Genomic DNA, 22,415 nt, shown 5'->3' on the forward strand with positions numbered 1-22,415 from the left:
CAGCAACTCAATAAGATACAACTGCCCCCCACATACACTAGAGGTTTTTCCTGGTGGCATAAGATATCTGGTTGAGACATTGTCTACCCCATTATATGATGACTTGATTTAAATTCCTCTCATATATATTACACATTTTAGGGAACTTCTTCAGTAGGAGGTTTCCATATGGTTTTTCAAAAGCCCATTAGTGTTAGTTGTTCCTCCCCATGTTTCCTTCTTTACTCCACTCTCCTGCCCTGTCCCCTTTACCTCTTTTATTCTCGTTTCCCCTATATCTCTTCATGACCTATATTCTATTTCCCTATCCTTAGAAGATCGTCTCCTCCCCTCTGGTCCCTTACTAACTTCTGTGATTATTTGGATTATAGTACACATATTCAAAAGCTTAAAAGCTAACATTTAAATATAAGAGAAAACATGCATATTTACAAGGATTATAGGGACTGCAGCATTTCTTTTAGGATTGATATTAGAATTGAATCCTTATATAGACATTCTGTATACACATAGTATATTCCTAATATGAGACATAAACTATTTCAAAAAATTATTTTTTTTGGTGGTATGGCTTGCACAGTGTAAAATAAGGGGTGCAATTTTACTCTTTACCATAAACAGTATAACTCCAAGCACTTTTATCATTAAAAATAATGGAAAATTACTTAAAATATAAAATTGAAGCCAGGTGGGGGTGGCACATGCCTTTAATTACAGCACTTAGGAGGCAGGTGGATCTCTGTGAGTTCGAGACCAGACTGATCTACAAGAGCTAGTTCAGGACAGCCTCCAAAGCCACAGAGAAACCCTGTCTTGAAACACCCCCCCCCAAACTACATAAAAGAATTAAAATACCTAATCAACATTTGGAATAGTAAATATTATGAGACATATTGAGGGAAAATGAACTCCATTACTTTGTTTCCTCATTTACTTACTTTTATGTATATGGTGTTTTGCCTGCCTGTAGGCTTGTGCAGTGCTTGTAGTGTCAATAGAAGGACATCAGATCCCTTAGAACCAGAGTTACTGGTGGTTGTAACCAGATAGGTGCTAGGAATTGAACCCAAGTCCTGTGTTAGAGCTGCCAGTGTTCTTAACTGTTGAATCACCTTCCTGCCTCCCTCACTTAATCATTTGAATAATTGTTGATTTATGGTAAATAGCATGATAAATTTATAATGCTAAAATGAGTTCTTACCATTATTTGGAAGTTTTACATGTGCTACCAATATAAATTCAAATGTAACAGCCCAGACTAAGGAAGTCTCTCTCTGTCCTATTTATGTTTCTCATTCACAAGTCATGGAAACATTCAATAATGAGTCAACCACACTGAGTTCCTCTCTGTATTTTCAGTGTTAGGCTTTTATACAGACAGGCTCTGATTGTATGCTGTTTTTGAATAGACTCCTATTTTTTTATGAATTGGAAATTAATGGAAGATTATTTTCTGTTGTCTAATTATCTAACTCTCCCCCAATGTAGTAGAGGGATGTTCTTTTAAAAGAATTAATTATTTGACCTCCTTATAATTATACAATCACATGTTTCCAGAGTGGGCATTTAAAAGACCTTTAATAACTCATAAGATATTTCTTGTAGCCTACTCCACTGGCATATCTCCTATCTCCTAGCACAGTGGCTGCTGACTTCTCCTCTTGTCTAATCTGAAACCATAATTATTTCAATTTCATCTTTCTTCTCTCTTCATGTGTTATAGTTGACTTCTGAGATCTCTAAGGGAGAAAAACAATCTGTGTTTGGATTGATCACTGTTGAGTTGAAATCAACATTTATAAAGAAGTTTCTCTGTACAGGCCATCTCATTAACTTCATTAACTGTTTACTTTTTCTTATTGGTATGATCTATAAGAAGCTAGTGTTCTGATTTCTGGTATGACCAGATGTGTTCAGAAAAATAAGAACTATCTGAACCATGTGTTGGTTTGAAGATTTGTAATGGAATATATGGACAATTCCCTGTTCTTATAGCCCAGTGGAGAATATTTATAGTCTGTCCTTAAAAGTAATAGAGTAGAATAAGAGAAATAATGTCAAATTAATCAGCCTAGAAGAAAGCTTAGAGTTGGAGTCCATAAATCACAAATTCTAGATATAACTCATAAGTGGTATTGGGGAAAGAATCCTGGATTTGTAGACATCCAAAATTTATGTCTGTAATTGGGGTTGGGCAAACAACCTTGAATCTTAAAAGCATAGCCTTTCAGGAAGCATAGGCTTGGAGCCCAGTTCCAATGGACACATCTACAAACATTCCTGTACCTAAGGCACAGGGAACATTGTGGAAAGATTTTAGAGCCAGAGGATCAACGAGTTTGCTGTGAGATTGTTTTTCATAATCACGTTAGAAGCTGAACCCATAAAGACTCATCACATGAATGCTTAACCGTGATCTGAACAAGGATAACATGAGTAGGCACACCACTTAGAAGAGTGGGAAGGTGGTTGGAAAGCTTCGTTTCTGGCCTGAAGTTGACCATTGCTGGGGTTTACAAAATGTTAGGGTGATCAGTAACATCTTAATATTACTTGGGGTTCATTGGGCAGAGGGGAACAAGTTAATTTACTTCTAGAAGCCAAATTACGGCAGTTACTGGAACTGTCACAATTCAGCCAAAACAGAGTTCACGAAATGCTGTTGCCCTGGCCAACAGTAAGGGTCAGGGACTGAACTCTGTCATTTTACTGGAACTCTCAAAAGAAGAGGGTTCCAAGCTACTATAGGCTTGTCTCAGAACTAGTGGTGTGTCAGCCCCCCACTGCCTCCTGTGTCTTTTTATTCTTCCCTGTGTAGTGAAAGATATCCCGGCCTGCCCCTATTGCACTGACCATGCCCATTGGGGCATGGATACAGGTGCTGACATGACCTGTGGGGTCTAGGTCTGGGCTCCCAGACCCCAGCTTGCTCTCTTATTTATTTCCTGGTGGGAGACAGAGAGCTTCCAGGGGCATCCTTAGTGTGGAAACCAGCAGCGGTCATCAGTTTCTGGTATAAGTGACTTCTTCCTAAATAAACATCAATCAACCTATATTGTGATTCCAGTTTCTTTTTGCTCAGCTGATGTTAAATTACCGCTGCAATGTTGCTCAGAATCGAATCCCTAGGACTTGTGAGATAGGTTATTATACCTATCCTGGTGCATGGGCCACACACTTATTGAAGCATCTGTGCTGCTCTAACACTTACATAAAAGCAAAGTTAAGGCCGTCTTTATACTCCTGCCCTTTGATATGGCATCTGCTCAGTAGGCAGGTTTATGAATAATTCTGTTGGAATTGACTGGATAATGCCAATCTGGGTGATGAAACACTGTGTAGAGTATATGGAGGTGCACCGTGAGAATGCTTCTGGGGAAGAAATATGGCAGGGTGTCCCAGGCTGGCCAGGCTCATGCCCTCTCTTTCTGTTTCCAGGGAGGAGAACATTGTTACTACCAGGGCCAGATCCGAGGAAACCCTGCCTCATTTGTTGCCCTGTCAACATGCCATGGACTCCAGTAAGTGCCACATATATTATTTACACATTCGTGACTTCAGTAACCTTTTTTATGTTTAGCATACTAGTAAAATTTAGAGTTTCAGAATATACTGGTAAACTGTTAGCATTTCAGAAGCCAGAGGCTTTGAAATTATGCTGCTGTACAGTGATACTTGGAGAATTTTTCTAGTTCCATCCAGATTCAGACAGGAGTGGCTCGGATAACTTTTGTCTTCCTGGGAATGATTAGCCCCTCAAAACCAATTCAGCCCTCCACTCTTCCTTGATTTGAGTCGTGATAGTTTCTTGAATTGATAGACATTCTGGCAGATGAAAACTCATGGCTCTTTGCACAAACACAAAGGCTGCAGATGACCTCAGAAGCTCTGTGTTCAGCAGGAATGCACGATACTGAGCAGCCGTGGGAGGGGTCATAGAGCTCTGAGGGCGGTTTTGTCTTCCCTTGCTTCCTCTCTCAGGACCTTCACATCACAGAATGCTTGCTGATGGTAAACATGGCAATACACCTCTCTCCATTCCTTCCTTGGCGGTGACGCTCACAGGGCCATTTCTATTAATGGCCTCTTGAAAACATCCCGGAGTAGTCTGTTTAGAGTGAATCATGCGATTCCTTTTGACTTGTTTTATTTGTTTGTTTGTTTGCACAGAGTAAGCTAAGTTTTAATTACTTTAAAATTTTTGCTTTGTTTTGTTTTTGCTAACTGTCCTTTTGTAGCCTTTTTCCATCTAATCAGCTGTTACTGTGTGTCTGGCGTGTAGCAGTGTTGAGGCAGTTTTAACATGCATGAGTTCTGAGACCTCAGGGCAAATGTAACATGTCTTCATCTTGTGAAATAAGATAGGTATATTTAGGTATGTTTGCTTTATTTGAGAAAGGGAAAAACTAACACCAGGGCCAAATCCAAACTGAGGTTTGGCACTGAAGGACAGGTAAAGATGAGATCTCAAAGGTGTGTCACCTGCAGCAGGTGGAGTGGACCCTGTGACATGCTCTGAGAGAATCTTCCAGTGAATGTTAGATCTTAAATCTACAGCGGCGATGGGGTGAGAAGGGCTGGAGAGTCTGGCTAGTGGTCCAAGCGACAACTCTGGCCAAGCTCTAGGGAGAAGTATGTTAGACAGATAGAGAAACTGTCAGGGAAGTAAGGGACCAGAGAAGGGAGGTCCTGTGCCTGCTTAATGCAAAGCTCCTACTTGCTTCTTATAATAATAAATGCATGTTTATTTTACCTGTGTTCCTTGAGTAAGGAGATACTATTAAAGACACGGCATCTTCGTTAATTATACAGGCCTTGATTTTCTTTTCAGATGAAAGAAATGTTGAAATCGTTTTCATAGTAAAAGTGGTGTGTCTAATCTCAACACAGCATGGCTGTAGACTGTGTTTGACCCATATGATATTTATAACAGCAAATGTATGTTGGAGGGAAGAGTGATACAAACATAAAAGGCCTTTCCTATCTCTCTCTTATGCTTAGACTCTCAGCCCAAGTCACCGTGTGAGCATTGTGCTCACTGTCTTTCAGTTTGCTGCCCAATTTCCCAAATGGACAGTGTTGTGGGAACCAGGAGGAAGCTATGAGCTCCCTTTATGGGCTCTATACGGCATGAGAATCTAAGAACAATAGCTGGGTTCTACCCTCCCATGGTCGGCCCTTTAAGGGAGGTGGGAACAATGCCTTACAGGGTCCTGCCTCAGTTGTTTTAGTTAGTGTATTTCATATCTACCTTTAAGAATTCTTTCACTTTAAACTAAGCAAAGTGAAACTAACAGAAAATCCATGATGTGTCTACAAGTACTGACAGAATTGTGGTCAACTGTGACTGGGCTTTCTTAGATGGTATAAGCATGTTTTGTACATTTTGTTACTGATAAACTATATTATTGTCATGATTTTACTTCTGAACACAGTTGCTCCTAGCAATTTTGGAGGAATATTACTGAACAGTAAAGGAGATAGGCTATCTCAGTTATAATGGTTTAGGTATAAGCTATATTACTTCATGCATAATTCATGTATTATGAATGGCCAAGTTCATACTGAGGTTTATTCTTGTTTCTGATTCACTGTATTTAGTTGAAGAACATAAATGGGAAAAAATTATGTTAGGAAGCTTTTCTCTTAGAGTCCATAAGGTTCATTTATACAAGTACAAAGGATTAGTAGGCAATATTTTATTCCATGTATGTTTGATGTTATCACAACCTAAAAAAAGATAAAAATCAAATGTAAGTTTATTGCCCTCTTGTGGAAATTTGTAAGAATGGCTGCTGTTTCCTTTCAGTCTTATTTTAATTCAGCTTTATAGCAATTTAGCTCAACTCTTCCGTAATGACTTTGTTATATCTGTAAGGATTAATTGTTATAGGCTTAACATATGTAGAGTTATATGTTATAATCTAAAGCTGTCAATCCTCAAAGCAAATGAAACAGCTATTTTATTATTGTTGTTGTTGTTGTATTAGAAAAACCACATTGTTATGAGGAATCAGAATTTCTTTTTTAGTTTTTAATTGTTTTACTATTCTCTCATTTATTACATCCTGACCACAGTTTCCTCTCCCTCCACACCTCTTAGTCCTTCCCCACCTTCCCTCTCCCCAGAGCAACTCCTCTTCCATGTCCTTTAAAACAAAAGAGAACGTTGGGGTGGTGATGGTGTATACCTTTCACCCCAGCACCAGGGAGGCAGAGGCAGGTGGATCTCTGTGAGTTTGAGACCAGTCTGGTCTACAAATTGAGTTCCAGGATAGCCAGGGCTGTTACACAGAGAAACCCCTGTCTTGAAAAAAGTAAATAAATAAAAAATAAAAGTAGGCCTCTCAGGGATATCTACTGAACAAATTACAATAAGACTAGGCACAAACCCTCCTATTAAGTCTGGACAAGGAGCCCCAGTGGGAGGAAAAAGGTCCCAAGTTCAGGCCAAAGAGTCAGAGATACTCCTCACTCCTATTGTTCGGTGTTGCACAAGAACATGAAGTAACACAGCCATAGTGTCTACGCGGAAGATCTCGATTGGAGCCATACAGGGTCTATGATTGTTGCTTCAGTCTCTGTGAGCCCCGTTGAGCCCTGCCTAGTTTATTCTGTATGCCAGGTTCTCCTGGTGTCCTTGACCTATCTGGCTCCTGTTCCTCCTCCTCCTTTGTAGGGTTCCCCTGTCTCCACCTAGTGTTTGGCTTTGGCTGCAGGTCTGCGTCAGTTGCTGCATGATGACACTTGGGCTAGGCAATTGTCCATGAGCATAGCAGAATATCATTAAGAATCATTTCATTGTTTCATCGACTTTTTATTTATTTATTTATTTATTTATTTATTTATTTATTTATTTATTTAGGCTTTTGCCAGTAGTGTTTTGTTTTATCCTGGGTTTCTAGGTTGTCCAGCTTCTGGTTCCTGACTATCCAGGCCAACCAGGCATGGGCCTCCTTTTTGTGGCCTGGGCTTCCACTTGGATTAGACATTGGTCAGGCACCCCACAAATTCTGTGCCACCATTACCTCAACATACCTTGCAGGCAGGACAGATTGTAGGCCAAAGGTTTTGAGGCTGGGTTGATGTCCCAGTCCCACTTCTGGGATCCTTGCTTGGTTATAGAAGTGGCCAGTTTGGGCTCTGTATCTCCTACCACTAAGAGGCTTCGCTGAGGTCACTCTTACAGATTCCAGCGAGTTTCCACTGCACTAGGTTCCCACATCATCCCCCAAATGTTCCCCCAATTCCAGTCCTCCCTCCCAGCACTCTCCCTCCATCCTACCCCTGCCTGATGTCCCCTGTTCCCAGCCCTACCCACGGCCAGTCCACCCATAAAATCTCTTCTTTTTCCCCTTCCCAGGGAAATCCACAGGTCCCTCCTTGCTACTTAGTCTCTCTGGGTCTGTGGATTGTAGCATGATTATTCTTTACTTTATACCTACTGTCCACTTAAGTGAGTATTTACCATGTTTGTCTTTGTGGGTCTAGGCTACCTCACTCTGGATGATTATTTTTCTATTTCTATCTATTTGCCTACATATTTCATGTTGTCATTGTGTTTTTAACAGCTGAATAATACTCCATTGTTAAATGTACCACATTTTCTTTATCCATTCTTTGATTAAGGGATGTCTAGGCTGTTTCCAGTTTCTGGTTATTGTGAATAAAGCTACGATGAGCATAGTCCTTGAGGTGGGATGGAGTGTCCTTTGGGTATAAGAGTGTTATAGCTAGGTCTTGAGGTAGATCAAATCTCAATTTTATGAGGAACCACCATATTGATTTCCATAGTGCCTGTACAAGTTTGCATTCCCACCATCAGTGGAGGAGTGTTCCCCTTGTTCCACATCCTTTGCCATTCTGACAGGTTTAAGATGGAATCTCAAATTAGTTTTGAATTGCTTTTTTCCCTGATGGCTAAGGATGTTGAACAGATTTTGTTTCTCAGCCATTTGGGATTTTTCTGTTGTAAATTATCTTAGATATCTATCCATCTTTTAATTGGATTATTTGGCTTGTTGATGTCTATTTTCTCTCACTCTCTCTCTCTCTCTCTCTCTCTCTCACACACACACACACACACACACACACACACACACACACACACACACACAAGATAGAAGTGCTCTATTGGATACAGAGTTGGTGAAATCTTTTCCCATACAGTTTCTGTTGCTATAAAGACACATTATGATCAAAGCAACTCTTATAAAGGGAAACATTTAATTGGGTGGCTTACAGTTCAGAGGCTTAGGATATTATCATCATGGTGAGACATAGCATTTTGCAGGCAGACATGGTGCTGGAGGGGTAGCTAAGAGTTCTACATCTTGTGCAGGCAACAAGAAGTGATCTGCCTCACTGGCATAGATTGAGCATAAATAAGACCTTAAAGCTTACCAACAAGCTCACACCTAATCCAACAAGGCCACACCTCCTAATAATGCCACTCCCTTTGAGAACCATTTTCTTTCAAACCACAACAGTGTCCTTTACCTTACAGAAGCTTTTCAGTTTTATGAGGCCCCATATATGTGTCCTGTGTCAATACCTTCAAGAATATTCTCCACTTTCTCTTCTATCAAGTTCAGTGTATCTGATTTTATATTGAAGTGTTTGACCTACTTGGACTTGAGTTTTGTGAAGAGTGATAGATATGGATCTCTCTGCATTCTTCTGTGTGCAGACATTCAGTTAAACCAACACCATTTGTTGAAATTGCTTTCTTTTTTCCAATTGTATAATTTTGGCTTCTTTGTGAAAACTCAGGAGTCCATAGGTGTGTGGATTTACTTATGTCTGGGCTTCAATTCCATTCCATTGATCCACCTGTTTGCTTTTATGCCAATATCATGTGTTTTTTTCTGTAGTAGAGCTTCAAATCATGGTCAGTGATACCTTTGGATGTTCTTTTATTGTACAAGATTGCTTTAGCTATCTGGGCCTTTTTGTTTTTCTGTATGAAGTTTAGTCTTATCTTTTCAAGTTCTGTTGGAATTTTGATGTGGGTTGCATTCGGTCTGTAGATTGTTTTTTGGTAAGATTGTGAGTTTTACTATGTTAATCTTACCAATCCATGAGCATGGATCATCTTTCCATCTTCTGATACCTTCTTCAATTTCTTCAAAGACTTGAAGGTTTTGTTGTACAAAACTTTCACTTGCTTGGTTAGAGTTACCCCAAGATATTTTATGTTATCTGTGGCTGTTGTGAGGAATGTTATTTTCCTAATTTCTTTCTCAGCAAATTTGTCATTTGTGTATAGAAGGGCTCTGGCTTTTTTCTTGGGGATGGAGTGAGGATTATTCTTGTATCCAGCCAATACACTAAAGATGTTTATCAGCTATAGGAGTTCCCTGGTAGAATTTTTGGAGTCGCTTATATATACTATCTTATCATATGCAAGTAACAATACTTTCACTTATTCTTTTCCAATTTGTATCTCCTTGATCTCCTTCTGTTGCCTTATTGCTCCAGCTCAAACTTAAATTACTATATTGAAGATACATGAAGAGAGTGGACAGCCATGTCTTGTTCCTGATTTTAATGGAATTGCTTTGAGTTTATCTCCATTTAATTTGATGTTGGCTATTAGCTTGCTGTAAATTGTCTTTATTATGTTTAGGTTGTCCCTTTTATCCCTGATTTCTTCAAGACTTTTATCATGAAGGGGTATTGGATTTTGTCAATTCTTTTTTTCTACATCTAATGTGATGGCATATGTTTTTTTTTCTTTCAGTTTGTTATATGGTGGATTATACTGACTGATTTTCATATGTGGAACTATCCCTGCTTCTCTGGGATGAAACCAACTTGATCATGGTGGATGATCTTTTTGATGTGATCTTTATTTAGCTTGTGAGAATTTTAGCACCTGTGTTCATGAGGGGGATTGGTCTGTAATTCTCTTTCCTTGTTCAGTCTTTGTGTTGTTTGGGTATTAGGGTGACTATGGCCTCATGAAATGAATTTGGCAATGTTCCTTCTGTTTCTATGCCATGAAATAGTTTGAGAAGTATTGGCATTGGCTCTTTTTTCAAGTACTGGTAGAATTCTAGGCTACAAGCACCTGGTCCTGGGCTTTTTTGTTTGTTTGTTTGTTTGTTTGTTGTGTTTTGTTTGTTTTGGTTGGGAGACTTTTAATGAGTGCTCCTATTTCCATATGGGTTATAGGTCTTTTTAAATTGTTTATCTGATCTTGATTTAACTTTGGTAAGTAATATTTATCAAGAAAATTGTCCATTTCTTTTAGATTTTCCAACTTTGTGGAGTTACAGATTTATAATATATGACCTAATGATTCTTTGAATTTCCTGGGTGTCTGTTGTTATGTCTGTCTTTTCATTTCTGGTTTTGTTAATCTGGATATTCTCTGTGTGTCTTTTAGTTAGCTTGGATAAGGGTTTGTCTATGTTGTATTTTTCTCAAAGAAACAACTCTTTGTATCTTAGTTGGGGTTTCTATTGCTGTGATGAAACACTGTGACCAAATAGCAAGTTGGGGGAGGAAAGGATTTATTTGGCTTACACTTCCACAGCAGGAACTCAACTTCAGGATAGGAACTCAACTGGGCAGGCTCACAGGACCTGTTGCAGAGGTAATGTATGAGTGCTGCTTACTGGCTTGCTTCCCATGGCTTGCTCATCCCACCTTCCTACAGAACCCAGGATCAGCAGTTCAAGGATGGCACCACTTATCATGGGCTGGGCCCTCCCCTATTGATGGCTAAAGGAGAAACTTCCTTACAGCTGGATCTCAAGTAGGCATTTCCTCAGCTGAGACTCCTTCCTCTGATGACTCTAGCTTATGTCAAGTTGACACACAAAACAACCCAATATACATTGTTTCATTAATTCTTTGTGTTGTTCTCTGCTTCTATTTTATGGATTTCATCCCTCAGTTTGATTATTTCCTGCTGCCTACTTCTCTTGGGTGAGCTTGCTTCATTTTGTTCTAGAGCTTTTAGATGTGCTGTTATGCTGCTAGTATAAGATCTGTCTAATTTCTTTATGAAGGCAATTAGTAAGGCTTTCATTGTGTTACATAAGTGTGGGTATGTTGTACATTCATTTTCATTGAATTCTAGGAAGTCTTTAAGTTCTTTCTTTATCTCATCATTGATCCAGTAGTCATTCAGCTGAGAGTCTTTCAGTTTCCATGAGGTTTTAGGGTTTCTGCTGTTTCTGTTGTTTTTTAAATCCAGTTTTAATCTGTGGTGCTCTGATAAGACATTGCTGGGGATTATTTCAGTTTTCTTGTATCTGTTGAGACTTGCCTTATGATTTAGTATGTGGTCAGTTTTGGAGAATGCTCCATTAAGTACTGAAAATGAGTGTATTCTTTTGTGTTTGGGTGGAAAGTGTTCTGTAGAAATCGGTTAGGGACATTTGGCTCATAATGTTTGTTAATGCCAGTGTTTTTCTGTTAGTTTTTGTCTGGATGACCTGTCCACTGGTGAGAATTGAGTATTGAAGTCTCCCACTGTCAATGTGTAAGTGTTGATGTGTGATCCAAGCTTTAGTAGTGTTTCCTTTTCAAACATGGGTACTCTTATGTTTGGGGCATATATGTTAGTAATTGAAAATTATCTTGGATTTTTCCTTTGATGAGTATGAAGTGTCCTTCCCTGTCTCTTTTGATTAATTTTTGGTTTGAAATCCATTTTCTTAGATATTAGAATAGCCATACTAGCTTGTTACTTAGGCCCATTTGCTTGGAAAACCCTTTTCCAATCCTTTACTGTGAGGTAGTGTCTATCTTTGGTGCTCAGGTGTGTTTCTAGAATACAGCAGAAGGATGAATTTTGTTTTTGCATCCATTCTGTTAGTATGTGTCTTTTTATTTTGAAATTTATTATATGGATATTGGGAGCTATCTATGACCAATAATTTTTAATTCCTTTTATTTGTATGTTGGTGGTGGTCGTGTGTGTGTGTGTGTGTGTGTGTGTGTGTGTGTGTGTGTTTTCCCTTTTGATTTTGCTGTTGTGAAATATTTATTTCCTTTGTTTTCATGTGTGTAGTTAACTTCCTTGAGTTGGAGTTTTCCTTCTAGTGCCTCCTGCTGTAGGGCTGGATTTGTGGGTAGATATTGTTTAAATTGACTTTATCACGGCCTATCTTGTTTTCTCTATCTATGATGACTGACAGTTCTGCTGGGTATATCAGTGTGAGCTGACATCTGTGGCCTCTTAGAGTCTGCTGTGTATCTTTCTAAATACTTCTGTCTTTTAGACTCTCCATTGAGAAGTCAGGTGTAATTCTAATAGGTCTGCCTTTATATGTTATTTGTCCTATTTCCCTTGAAGCTTTTAAGATTCTTTCTTTGTTCTGTATGTCAGCTACTTTTGGTTTTGGTGTGGCCTCTGGTCCAGTAGGGAGCCTATATTGAAACTGGGGTATGGGATACTGTAATAGGGAGGAGAGAGGTTTAGGCTATGGTATATAGGAACTGAGAGAGTGGGCATGGTTCAGTTCAACCTGGGTGGAGGTGGAATCAGAATCTTCTAAGTGCAGATAATCTTAGAATCTTTCTTTCTATTTAATGATGCTTTCCTATACAACATGCATTGAAACCCAATGAAAAAAAAAAACAAACACCTCATTTTCCCATTGGACATTATTCTAGTTTGCTTTCTATTGCTGTGAAGAAACACTGACCAAAAGCAACTTGGGGAAGAAGGGGTTTATTTCAGCTTAAATGCTGTAGTCCATCTTCAGGGGAAGGCAGGGCAGGAATACAAGGCAGGGCAGCTGCTTACTGGCTTGCTCAGCTTGCTTTTTGTTTTTGTTTTTCGAGACAGGGTTTCTCTGTATTGCTTTGGAACCTTTCCTAGAACTAGTTCTGTAGACCAGGCTGGCCTTGAACTCACAGAGATCCACCTGCCTCTGCCTCCTGAGTGCTGGGGTTAAAGGCCTTCACCTCCAATGCCTAGCTCAGCTTGGTTTCTTATACAACCCAGACTGATCTGCTCAGCAGTGGTACTGCCTACAGTAGTCTGGGTCCTCCCATGTCAGTCACCACTCAAGAAAATGCCCCACAGACTTATCTGTAGGCCCATCTAGTGAAGATAGTTTAATGGAAATCTCTTCCCATGTAGGTCTTGGTTTGTGCCAAGTTCATGAAAACCATCACAGGTAGTAATACTGTATTCAAACAGAACAATCTGCTTGCCTTCTGAACTTTGGCAAACGTTAATGGTTATATGGTATCCTGAGTAGATCAGTCCAGTTCTTAGCAGTGATAAGAGAGAAAATATCTGTCAAAACAGATATATATCACTAATAGTAGAAGAATACATTAATACCACATCTTTTTATCTTTAAATTCCAAACTCAGTGTCATTCATATTCAGAAAATATATTTTCTTTTGAAAACTGTACAGATGTGGGACTAGCTATTCTGTGAATATATGAAAGTTTAAGACATGTGGAAGGTGTTCTAGCAGGAACGAAGGCATTTAGATAGAGGCAGACCTGGAAACCTTTGTAATTTTAGCTCAGGGATACAAATAGATTTCATAATATAATCAATGGTATATTGATTATATAATCAATTTCATAATATAATCAATCCTTACCTGACTAGAGATGGTTATTTGTAGAACCACAGGCATCTAATCTCAGTAGAAACACTGTATTTATCCAACCAGAGGGTGTCAGGCATTTCCTGAGCAGGAGATGAAGCCATATGTACTTCAAAACTCCCTGTGGAGGTTGTTATAAGAATGACCCCCATAGGCTCATATCTTAGCATGGTTAGCCTCTAGTTGGTGAACTGTTTAGAAGAGATGAGGAAGTGTGGCCTTGTTGGAAGAGGTGTGTCACATGGGGCGGGTTTTGAGGTTTCAAAACCCCAGTCTCCTTCTCTGTGCCTGCTGCAGAGATGTAGTTCTCAGCTACTTCTCTAGTGCAATGCATGCCAGTTGTGCCTCCCATCATGATGATCAAGGACTAACCCTCTGAAACTGTAGGCAAGGTCCCAGTTAAATGCTTTCTTGTATAAGTTGCCTTGGTCATAGTGTCTCTTCATAGCAATAAAACAACTAAGGCACCCCCTTTATAGGATTTCTAAATAACAGATAGACCTCTCCAGTATAAGAGGTCGTAAGCCACTCTTGATTTGTGCCCTCCTTCCTATCTGCTTGCTGGGGCTGCCCACTGTGTTCTTTCTGTAATTGTTATTTTGTTTTTAATGTCAATGCTGTCTTATACTGCTCAGGTCAAAACCTTAGAGTCTTTGTTAATTTTCTTTCCTGGCAAAGTTCACATCAAACTTCCCAACAAATCTTTTTGGTTCTGCTTTCAAAAAAAATTCTAAACTGGGCATGTGGCTCAGTGATAGAATGTGTGCTTAGCCTGTGAGGCCCTAGGTTCAATCTTCAACAGCAAAAAGAAATGCATACATGCAAATGCATACACACAGATGCAGACCACACACACACACACACACACACACACACACACACACACAGAGAGAGAGAGAGAGAGAGAGAGAGAGAGAGAGAAGAGAGAGAGAGCAGAATTAGCCAGGTCTCACCACTTCTGCTATCACCACTATCTTCTTTCTCTTGCATATTATAGTAACCCATTCTACTAATCAGTTCTGTAGAGTGTTATAACACTGTAGGTGGGAATATTTGAAGACAGGGGAGAACCAAGCATAATGGCTCATATCTGCAATTTTAGCACTTGGGAGGCAGAGGCAAAAAGATTTTTGTTAATTTAGAGCCAACCTCAATGAACAAGCAAAACAAAACAGGGAGAAGACATTTCCTCTCTTTAGAATCCTGCATGACAACTACTCTTACTGTGTTGTCCCCTCTCGTTCTGGGATCTTCCTTGTGAAATCTTGCCCCGAACTCCTAAGAGAAACCAATAGTCTTCTTGCTCAGCTCTCTCACACCCAGCCTGCTAGTGCTAATTATTAAGTTGTACCTGCTTGATTTCCACCATAAAATCCATGTTTTCCTAATTTAAATTTCCTTCCTCGTTGTGTGCTTATTTTTGTATTCTCCCTAAAATGTAATTCAACATCATAACGACAGAAAATTGGTTTGTGTTCTCTACTACTCTACCTCCTCCATCTGCAACTGTGCATTGTGGGATTCTGTCAGTTCATGCTGAATGTATGAATAGAGGTGGTCTCAGTTTGCAGACGATCAGTTCATATACCCAGAATACATAGCTTCTTGTCTTCCTTGCATGGGATGTGGAATCTCGGAAGGTCACTTCAGTGTCTCTCCTGTACGTGAAGATGGTCATGGTTTCTCTCCCTACTGTTGTCCAAAGATTTAGTTCAGGACAAGTTGTTCAAATGCATTCACCGTATCACCAAAGCACCTTCCAGTGTGTGGTTGGAAACCATTCTCAGGGTGATTCCAGGCAGCGCCTGTGTCATCAGCATCACAGAGGTTCTTTTTGTTATCAGGCAGGGGTTTGTTCTTTTTTCCCAGTGATGTATGGCCGTGTGTTTTAGGTGAACATTCAACCACCAAGCTGTATCCTTGCCTGCTGCTCTTTTCAACATTTCATTTTTGAATAGCTCTTATGAATTTACCCAGGTCAGCCTTGAATGTGTGATCTTGCTGCCACTTACAAGTTCTTGGGATTGCAAGCTTATGTCAGCACTTCTAGCTTCTGAGATTTGTTTTAATTTTTGAGGCAGAACTGACAGCGCACACTAGGATTAAAGGAATATGCCGCCACTGTGGCATGGGACTTGTTTTACATATAGCTTTCAGAGTCCCAGCCTAGAAATCTTTGAGGCTTATACTTTCACAGATACTCTAGGGTAGCCTTTATATAGTAAGTCTCAGAATCCCATGTTCTAAGAATAATGGAACTGCTGGAGAATCCAGTCTTGAGCTTGGAGTACAAGATGGAAGGTTCTGCCTTTGGCGGTGTGTGTGTGTGTGTGTGTGTGTGTGTGTGTGTGGTGCATTCAGAGAAAGGGGACTTTGCCTCACAGAAGTGTCATGTCTGTGTGTGTGTGTGTGTGTGTGTGTGTGTGTGTGTGTGGTGTGCTAAGCCTATGCAATGTGCCATTTATCTGCTGAGGATGGGTAGGTCTGGGAAATAGACATGGAAAGTAACCAGTCCTGTGATGCTGAGCCTAAATTGACCTTGCTCTGGATGAGACTTGATAGTTATGTCTAATTATGTTCTTGTACTTGGCAGTGGGATGTTCTATGATGGGAATCACACATATCTCATTGAGCCAGAAGAAAATGAAACCTCCCAAGTAAGTGCCCTGCTTGTCATGCAAATGTCAGCATTGGTGCTAAGACCTTTATTCTTCTTTCCTCCCCTTTCAACCCTTTGTTTATTTTTGTATTGTTAGGATCAGGACAACACACACACACACACACACTCACTCACACTTAAGCATACATGTACACATGCACACGTATGTACACACACAATATTGAGTAAGTCAAGCACACAGTTTTTAATATTTATTTTTCTTGGCTTTCTTCTCTTATGTTGGGAATACTTTCCCTGAAGTGTGTTGATACCACCACTTCTCGCTGTCACACGATGTACCTTAGTTTAGACAACTACACCAAATATCATGACTGTGTGTCTTATGCAACAAAGTATTTTCTCACAGTTCTGTAGGCTGTGACATTAAAAATCGAGGTGGCAGTAGGATTGGTGTCCTGTGAGGGCTCTTGCCATGGCTGGTAGCTGGTTGCCTTCCTGATGTATTTCTTGGAACATTTATTTGCTACAAGTTAGGAAAGGATTGAGTTAACATTATAGACTACAATGGCCTTTGTTGCTCTTTGGCTATGACCACTCTATTAAAGACTATGGGGAAACAATATAGTTTTCAATTCTTGCTTTGCATAAACAAATGAACTTCATGTTTCATGCAATGTAGGTCAAGCATTTATAGAGGTAATTTCCAGTAATGCACATTTTTTTAACCTCTTGAACAACCTGTTTGGGAAACCATATGACTGTTCTCTGAGTACCTACTAAAGGCAGCATCACTTTGCAAGACACTGCCTTTTTTAGAGATTGTGTTTAACTTATATATGATGACATTCTAATTCTTTGGCACTTAGATGAAGCCAGATGAAATCATTTGGATGCTTAATATTTTTTTTTTTAGAAGAAAAAGTGTTGCATTATCTCCTGCTGTCTAGAACTTTCTATGTCAGGATTCTGGGCTTCGCTTGTGTCTGTCATCTTGCTTTTAGTCACCAGGAAAATTGGTAGCTTTGGTCACTGCCTATCTTAGCTATTTGGCTCTCAAAGTAGAGGGCAAGGATCCAGGAGATGAGCAGTCATTAACCCATTTTCTGAGACGTCTTACCTTCCCTTGGGGAGGTCGGTCCATTCGTTTATTTTCCATTACTGCAGCTTTGGCTCCTCTGCCTGTGAGGCTTTTTGGTTGCAATTTGTTGCTGTAGTTCTGGAAAAATGCATTACAGAGTGGGGCTGTGTAGTAGCTCATGTTCCCTTAAAGACCTGGGAACGTGTAATCCTCAATTCTCCAGCCATGATTGCCTGAAGCAGAAGTGCTTGCTTTCCATATACTCAATCTCTGCCCTTTGTGTTATTTCAGGGGGAGTCTCATTTTCACTCGGTTTACAGATCCAGACTGTTTGAATTTCCCTCGGATGACCTTCCAACTGGTATGGTATTCATATCGGGAACAGCTTTTAAACTTCAACCCAGTAATTTGGTTACTACTTTCGAGCCAATATATAGGCTAAATAATACTTGCCAATTGCTCATGACATTTTAGAGGGACTGTCAAGTTGCACCAAAGGACAGAATAAAACACAAGTTGACTTCTTGTTTACAGTTGAGGAATTCAGAAAAATATGGCCTAAGCACACAGAAGGAACATTTAAGAAATTCGGACTCAGGGTTAGGGATGAGAAGTAATTTTAGAGTAAAAATGATAAACAATGTAAAAATCCGTCCTTGTGAAATGATGGTTTTGTGAACACGGGCATGAATCATCTCCCCGTGTGTGTGTGTGTGTGTGTGTGTGTGTGTTTTCTCTAGCATTTTAAGCAAAAGGCTATAATTTAACCTTTTATATAATTGTTTGCCACTTGTGAAATTGGCACATATTTTCCTCTCATTTATGTTTATGGCTTAATTGCTGTAAATGTTGATTGCAGAGGTATATCCACATGTCATGTGACCAGTGCAGCTGACCTCAGTGCTAGAATCCCATGCTCATGGAATGTTGATTGTGCAGTGGGCATTTGTCTTTAGCTTCTTTTAGTTAACATCAGTTTTGCAACAGCTTTGTATGTTAATATAACTCCTTTTGAAGGCAAAGAAACAAGGTTTGCCAGGGTTCCACAAGTACTAAAGGACAGGGATCACAACACTTTAAAAGATTGCTGAGTCACTCACAGGAAGACATAACATTGCCAGCCTAAAGCAAATCCAAAACTACCATTAGAAAAGCAATTAATAGCTTATATCATCTTGTGAGAGAATGAAGTGAATGCTAAATTCTAATGCCCCTTTCTCTCTGGATGAAGTCGTAACTGATTGGCCTCTGTAGTTCCCCTACTTTGATGACTAGGTGGGAGGTCCTGTTTGATGGAATTCACTACTTTGGAGGTCAGTGACCTTGCCCAGTGGGTAATGGCACTTACCATACAAGCCTAATGACTCGCTTCCATCCCCAGAGCCCACATGACAGCTGGAGAGAACAGGGTCCATATGAGGCCTGGCACGTGTGTGCCCCCAGCCACTGCACACATACAAAATAATACAATTTGACAGAGAATCCACTGTTAGGAAAGCCTGTGGGTAAACATGGGCACTGCTATTCTACAGTTTCCCACTGTCCTTTCACGAACTTTATGAAACTCTTAAAATGCCAGTTATGGGAACAAAATTAATCATGAATGACTGTGTGAGAGTAAAACTACAGTGTAATAGATCTTACTGGAAGCAATTGGGATTGATTAATATTTAAAGTAAGAAAAATTTCCCACCAAAGACTTCAATGTAGAAGTGATACCATGTAACCTTACAATTTTATTATTTTATATTTGTTCAGGGTTCTTTTTCAGAAATAATGATGTCAGTGACTTGGCTCCCTCCCTTTTCTTCCCTCCCTCCCTCCCTCCCTCCCTCCCTCCCTCTCTCCCTCTCTCCCTCCCTCTCTCTCTCTCTCTCTCTGTCTGTCTTCCTGAGAGGGTCCACTTTTAGTCGCCCTGGTCTCAAGCTTGCAGTGGTCTTCCTGTTTAGCCTCCTGAGTGGTGGGGTTGCAGTTCTGATTCTTTGTTTGGCCTGTTTCTAGTTTTTCAGTCAGCAGTTGCCACTGCCAGTTTGAAGAGTGGTGTTGTCTTTCGAGATATTTTACTGTAACAAACTAGAAGAAAAAAGAGATAGAAGTAAGTTTTTTTAAAAAATTTCATTTTAGATTCAATGAAATTGAACAGGTTTATAGGTCACCACTACCACCTATTTCCTAGAGATAGAAATAATAATATAATCAACATTTGCCAACTTGTTTGGTTATAGAACCTTTTATTTTATTTTAGATGACATCTTTCAAGACAAGTGTTCCTTAGAACACATTTTGGAGGGAAAAAAAATCTTGTTTTCAGTGGGCTTGTGGACACGTTAGAAACTGATATGCAGGAAACATGAACCCTGTGTGTGACTCACTGAGATACCATGTTTTTATTTTGAGTCACTTCCTTGTGCTCCTTATCTTCTGTTTCTACAATCTATTTTCTGCCTATTTTCCCTTTTGACTAGCCTTGTCTTTCGTAGGACTTTAAACATATGTATCGTATATAGGTCGTTTTTTTTTTTTTGCCTAGCATATGCCTGTGATGTTTGTCAAAAGTAGCAATCATTTATTGAATTTATTATTGAGTGTATTCTGAGGTATGAATGCCCTATAATTCTTACTAATTATGCCGATGGGTATTCGGGTTTACCCAGTTTGAGGCTGTTATCAATAAGCAACCATGAACACTCCTGTAGTCTTTTATTTTTTCTTTTTATCCCCCTTTCCCTCCCTCCATTCATTTCTTTTTTCTTTATTTGTATTTATTTTTTCTATCCATCCCCCTTTCCCTCCCTCAGACATGTTTTTGTTTCTCCTAGTAACTCCCCAAGGATGAGCTTGGAAGGCATATGTTTAGCTTGGGATCAGTGTAATAAAACTTCAGTCAAAAGAACTGGCAAGCTGGTAGCCAGCCATACATTGCTGGCCTCATCCCAGCGCTTTCAGGCCTCGGTTTTGAGACTTTATGTTTCCAGCATGTCCCCAGGTGATGCCCATTTTACTGATGCAAAGATTCTACTTCGAAAAGCATTGTTCTATGAGAAGTTGTTGAATGTCTTCTTCAGAAGGCTTATGTCATTCTGCTCTCATATAAGCACCACATGGCAACAGTAATTACTCTAAAACTTGAGCACCAGATACTGAGGAATCTCTGTGATATAGTGGATGTTAACCATTCTAGTGTGCACGGTGCTATGCCATTGAGCTTTCATCTGATGGTTTTGTGACTGGCGATATGGATGTATGCTTACTCATCATCAGTTGTTGCATTGTAGAAGGATTTACTTACATATTTTGCATTTGGTTTTAGCCAAAAGTTTAAAAAATGATTACATAGCCTTGATATGAGGCTTTTGTCAGATAGATATATTACTAGCACTGAATTATTTGGATTGCCATTAAGTATTAACATGGGTTTTGAAGCATTTCTTGCTTTGACTCTGCTCATTTAGCCACCCATGTCTACTTTTTTGCTTGCTGTGGCTTTATCGTGTATTTTGAAATCAGGGAACATATATCCTTCAGTTTTGTCCTTTTTCCAATTTATTTAGGTCTTCTAGGTCCTTTGCATTTTCATATATGTTTTAGAACAAACTTGTCAGTTTCTGAACTTCCTGTTAGATTCTAATTAGACCATATTGAATGTTTAGATTAACTATGGGAAAACAGCTGGGTAGTGAGTCTTCCAATCCATGGGAATGGCATATCTGTTCCCTCATATATTTAGGGTTTGTTGTTCGTTTTGCATGAGGGCCTGGTTTAGTCCCTAGCAAAACAAAACAAAATGAATTCTCAGCCCTTTCTAGATATACTGAGTCACAAAAGACAAAAATATATATGGAAGACATTTACAATTTCTGTTTGCCATTTTCAACAGAGGTTGCTATGCATAAATATTTACTATCTCACAGTTCCTGAGAATCAGGCTCGAATGTGGCTTTCCTGGGTGCCTGTTGCTGTTGTAGAGTAACTGTAAGCTGGAGTTGTAGCTGCTGCTGAAGGATCTATAGGAGAGACTCCCAGCTAAACACAGTCATGGGAGATTGGCAGAAGAGCTAGGTGCTTTTGGTGAACTGATCCTTTATCATTATTTACTGTGATTCCTTTTTACTGAGATATTTATTGTCCTAATGTTACCTTTCTGGTATTAATGTTTCTAAGATGTTTTGTAATAATTCTTTGAGCATTTCATACATGCATATAATGTATTTTGATCACATTCATCCCCCAACCCTCAACTTAACTCCTCCCAGATCTTTCCCCCTTCCTATTCTCTCTCCCAGCTACTTCTGTAAAATTATAACCCAGCAAGTTCAATTTGTACTGCTCAATACTCATACATGTGGGACCAATCACTTTACAGCTAATGTCCACTTACGAGTGAGTACATACCGCATTTGCTTTTCTGGGTCTGGGTTACCTCACTTGGGATGATTTTTTTTAGTTCCATTCACTTACATCACTTGCATCACTCTGTAGAATGTCCTCCCTTACAACTAACCTAAAACTCAGAGATAAATTTATCTATATCCATGAACAGTTGGTGCATGATTCTTAACTACATATTGGGAGGGACTCAGATTGTCCCATTGCCCCGTAACAGCAAACAAGGCCATAGACAAATTTTGTATCAGGAAGATAATGTCCATGAACTGGAAACAAATGGTCAAATTTTGTGTGTCCTGTATTGATTCCCTGATAGGTCATGGTAAGAATGAGTTGTATTTGCTTCCATTTCTCCTCTTTATTTTGCTGCTCCTGGAGAAGGTTAGTGATGGAAGTGACGATCAGGTTGGCTACTCAGCAGGTTTTAAATAAGGAATGTGTTGGTGTTCATAGGATAACTCTGAAAAACATGACATGAATTAGGACAGGTGTGCTTGAGCTTTTGTGTATTGCATTTCCCATTAAATACTTATTTAAGGTTAATACAACATAATTACTTAATTTTCATATACTCACTAAGTAAAAAGAAAAACTGATCATGGAATAATAAGAATTGGGAAAAACAGGCTGCATAGATGCTTACTCAGGGAGAAATAACTTACAACAGAGACAGATGAACGCCAGCAGGTTCCTGGTCCCAAGGATGCCTCTGGATGCTTTTTGTCTCTGTCCCACTCTGGGGT

At 39.5% G+C, this 22,415-nt stretch overlaps 1 protein-coding gene across 18 annotated transcripts in view; it reads left to right on the forward strand.

Annotated features, from left to right (window-relative positions):
- Adam22 (ADAM metallopeptidase domain 22) overlaps positions 1–22,415 on the forward strand; it is a 207,373-nt gene that overhangs the window by 124,513 nt on the left and 60,445 nt on the right. For all 18 annotated transcript variants that reach the window (XM_051174550.1, XM_051174551.1, XM_051174553.1 and 15 more), the window contains exons 5-7: positions 3,439–3,521; positions 16,182–16,245; positions 17,578–17,647. In XM_051174550.1, the coding sequence (XP_051030507.1) occupies positions 3,439–3,521; positions 16,182–16,245; positions 17,578–17,647 (217 nt within the window). The remainder of the gene's footprint in view (positions 1–3,438; positions 3,522–16,181; positions 16,246–17,577; positions 17,648–22,415) is intronic.

Source organism: Phodopus roborovskii, unplaced genomic scaffold, assembly GCF_943737965.1.
Source record: "Phodopus roborovskii unplaced genomic scaffold, PHOROB, whole genome shotgun sequence".
Taxonomy (NCBI): domain Eukaryota; kingdom Metazoa; phylum Chordata; class Mammalia; order Rodentia; family Cricetidae; genus Phodopus; species Phodopus roborovskii.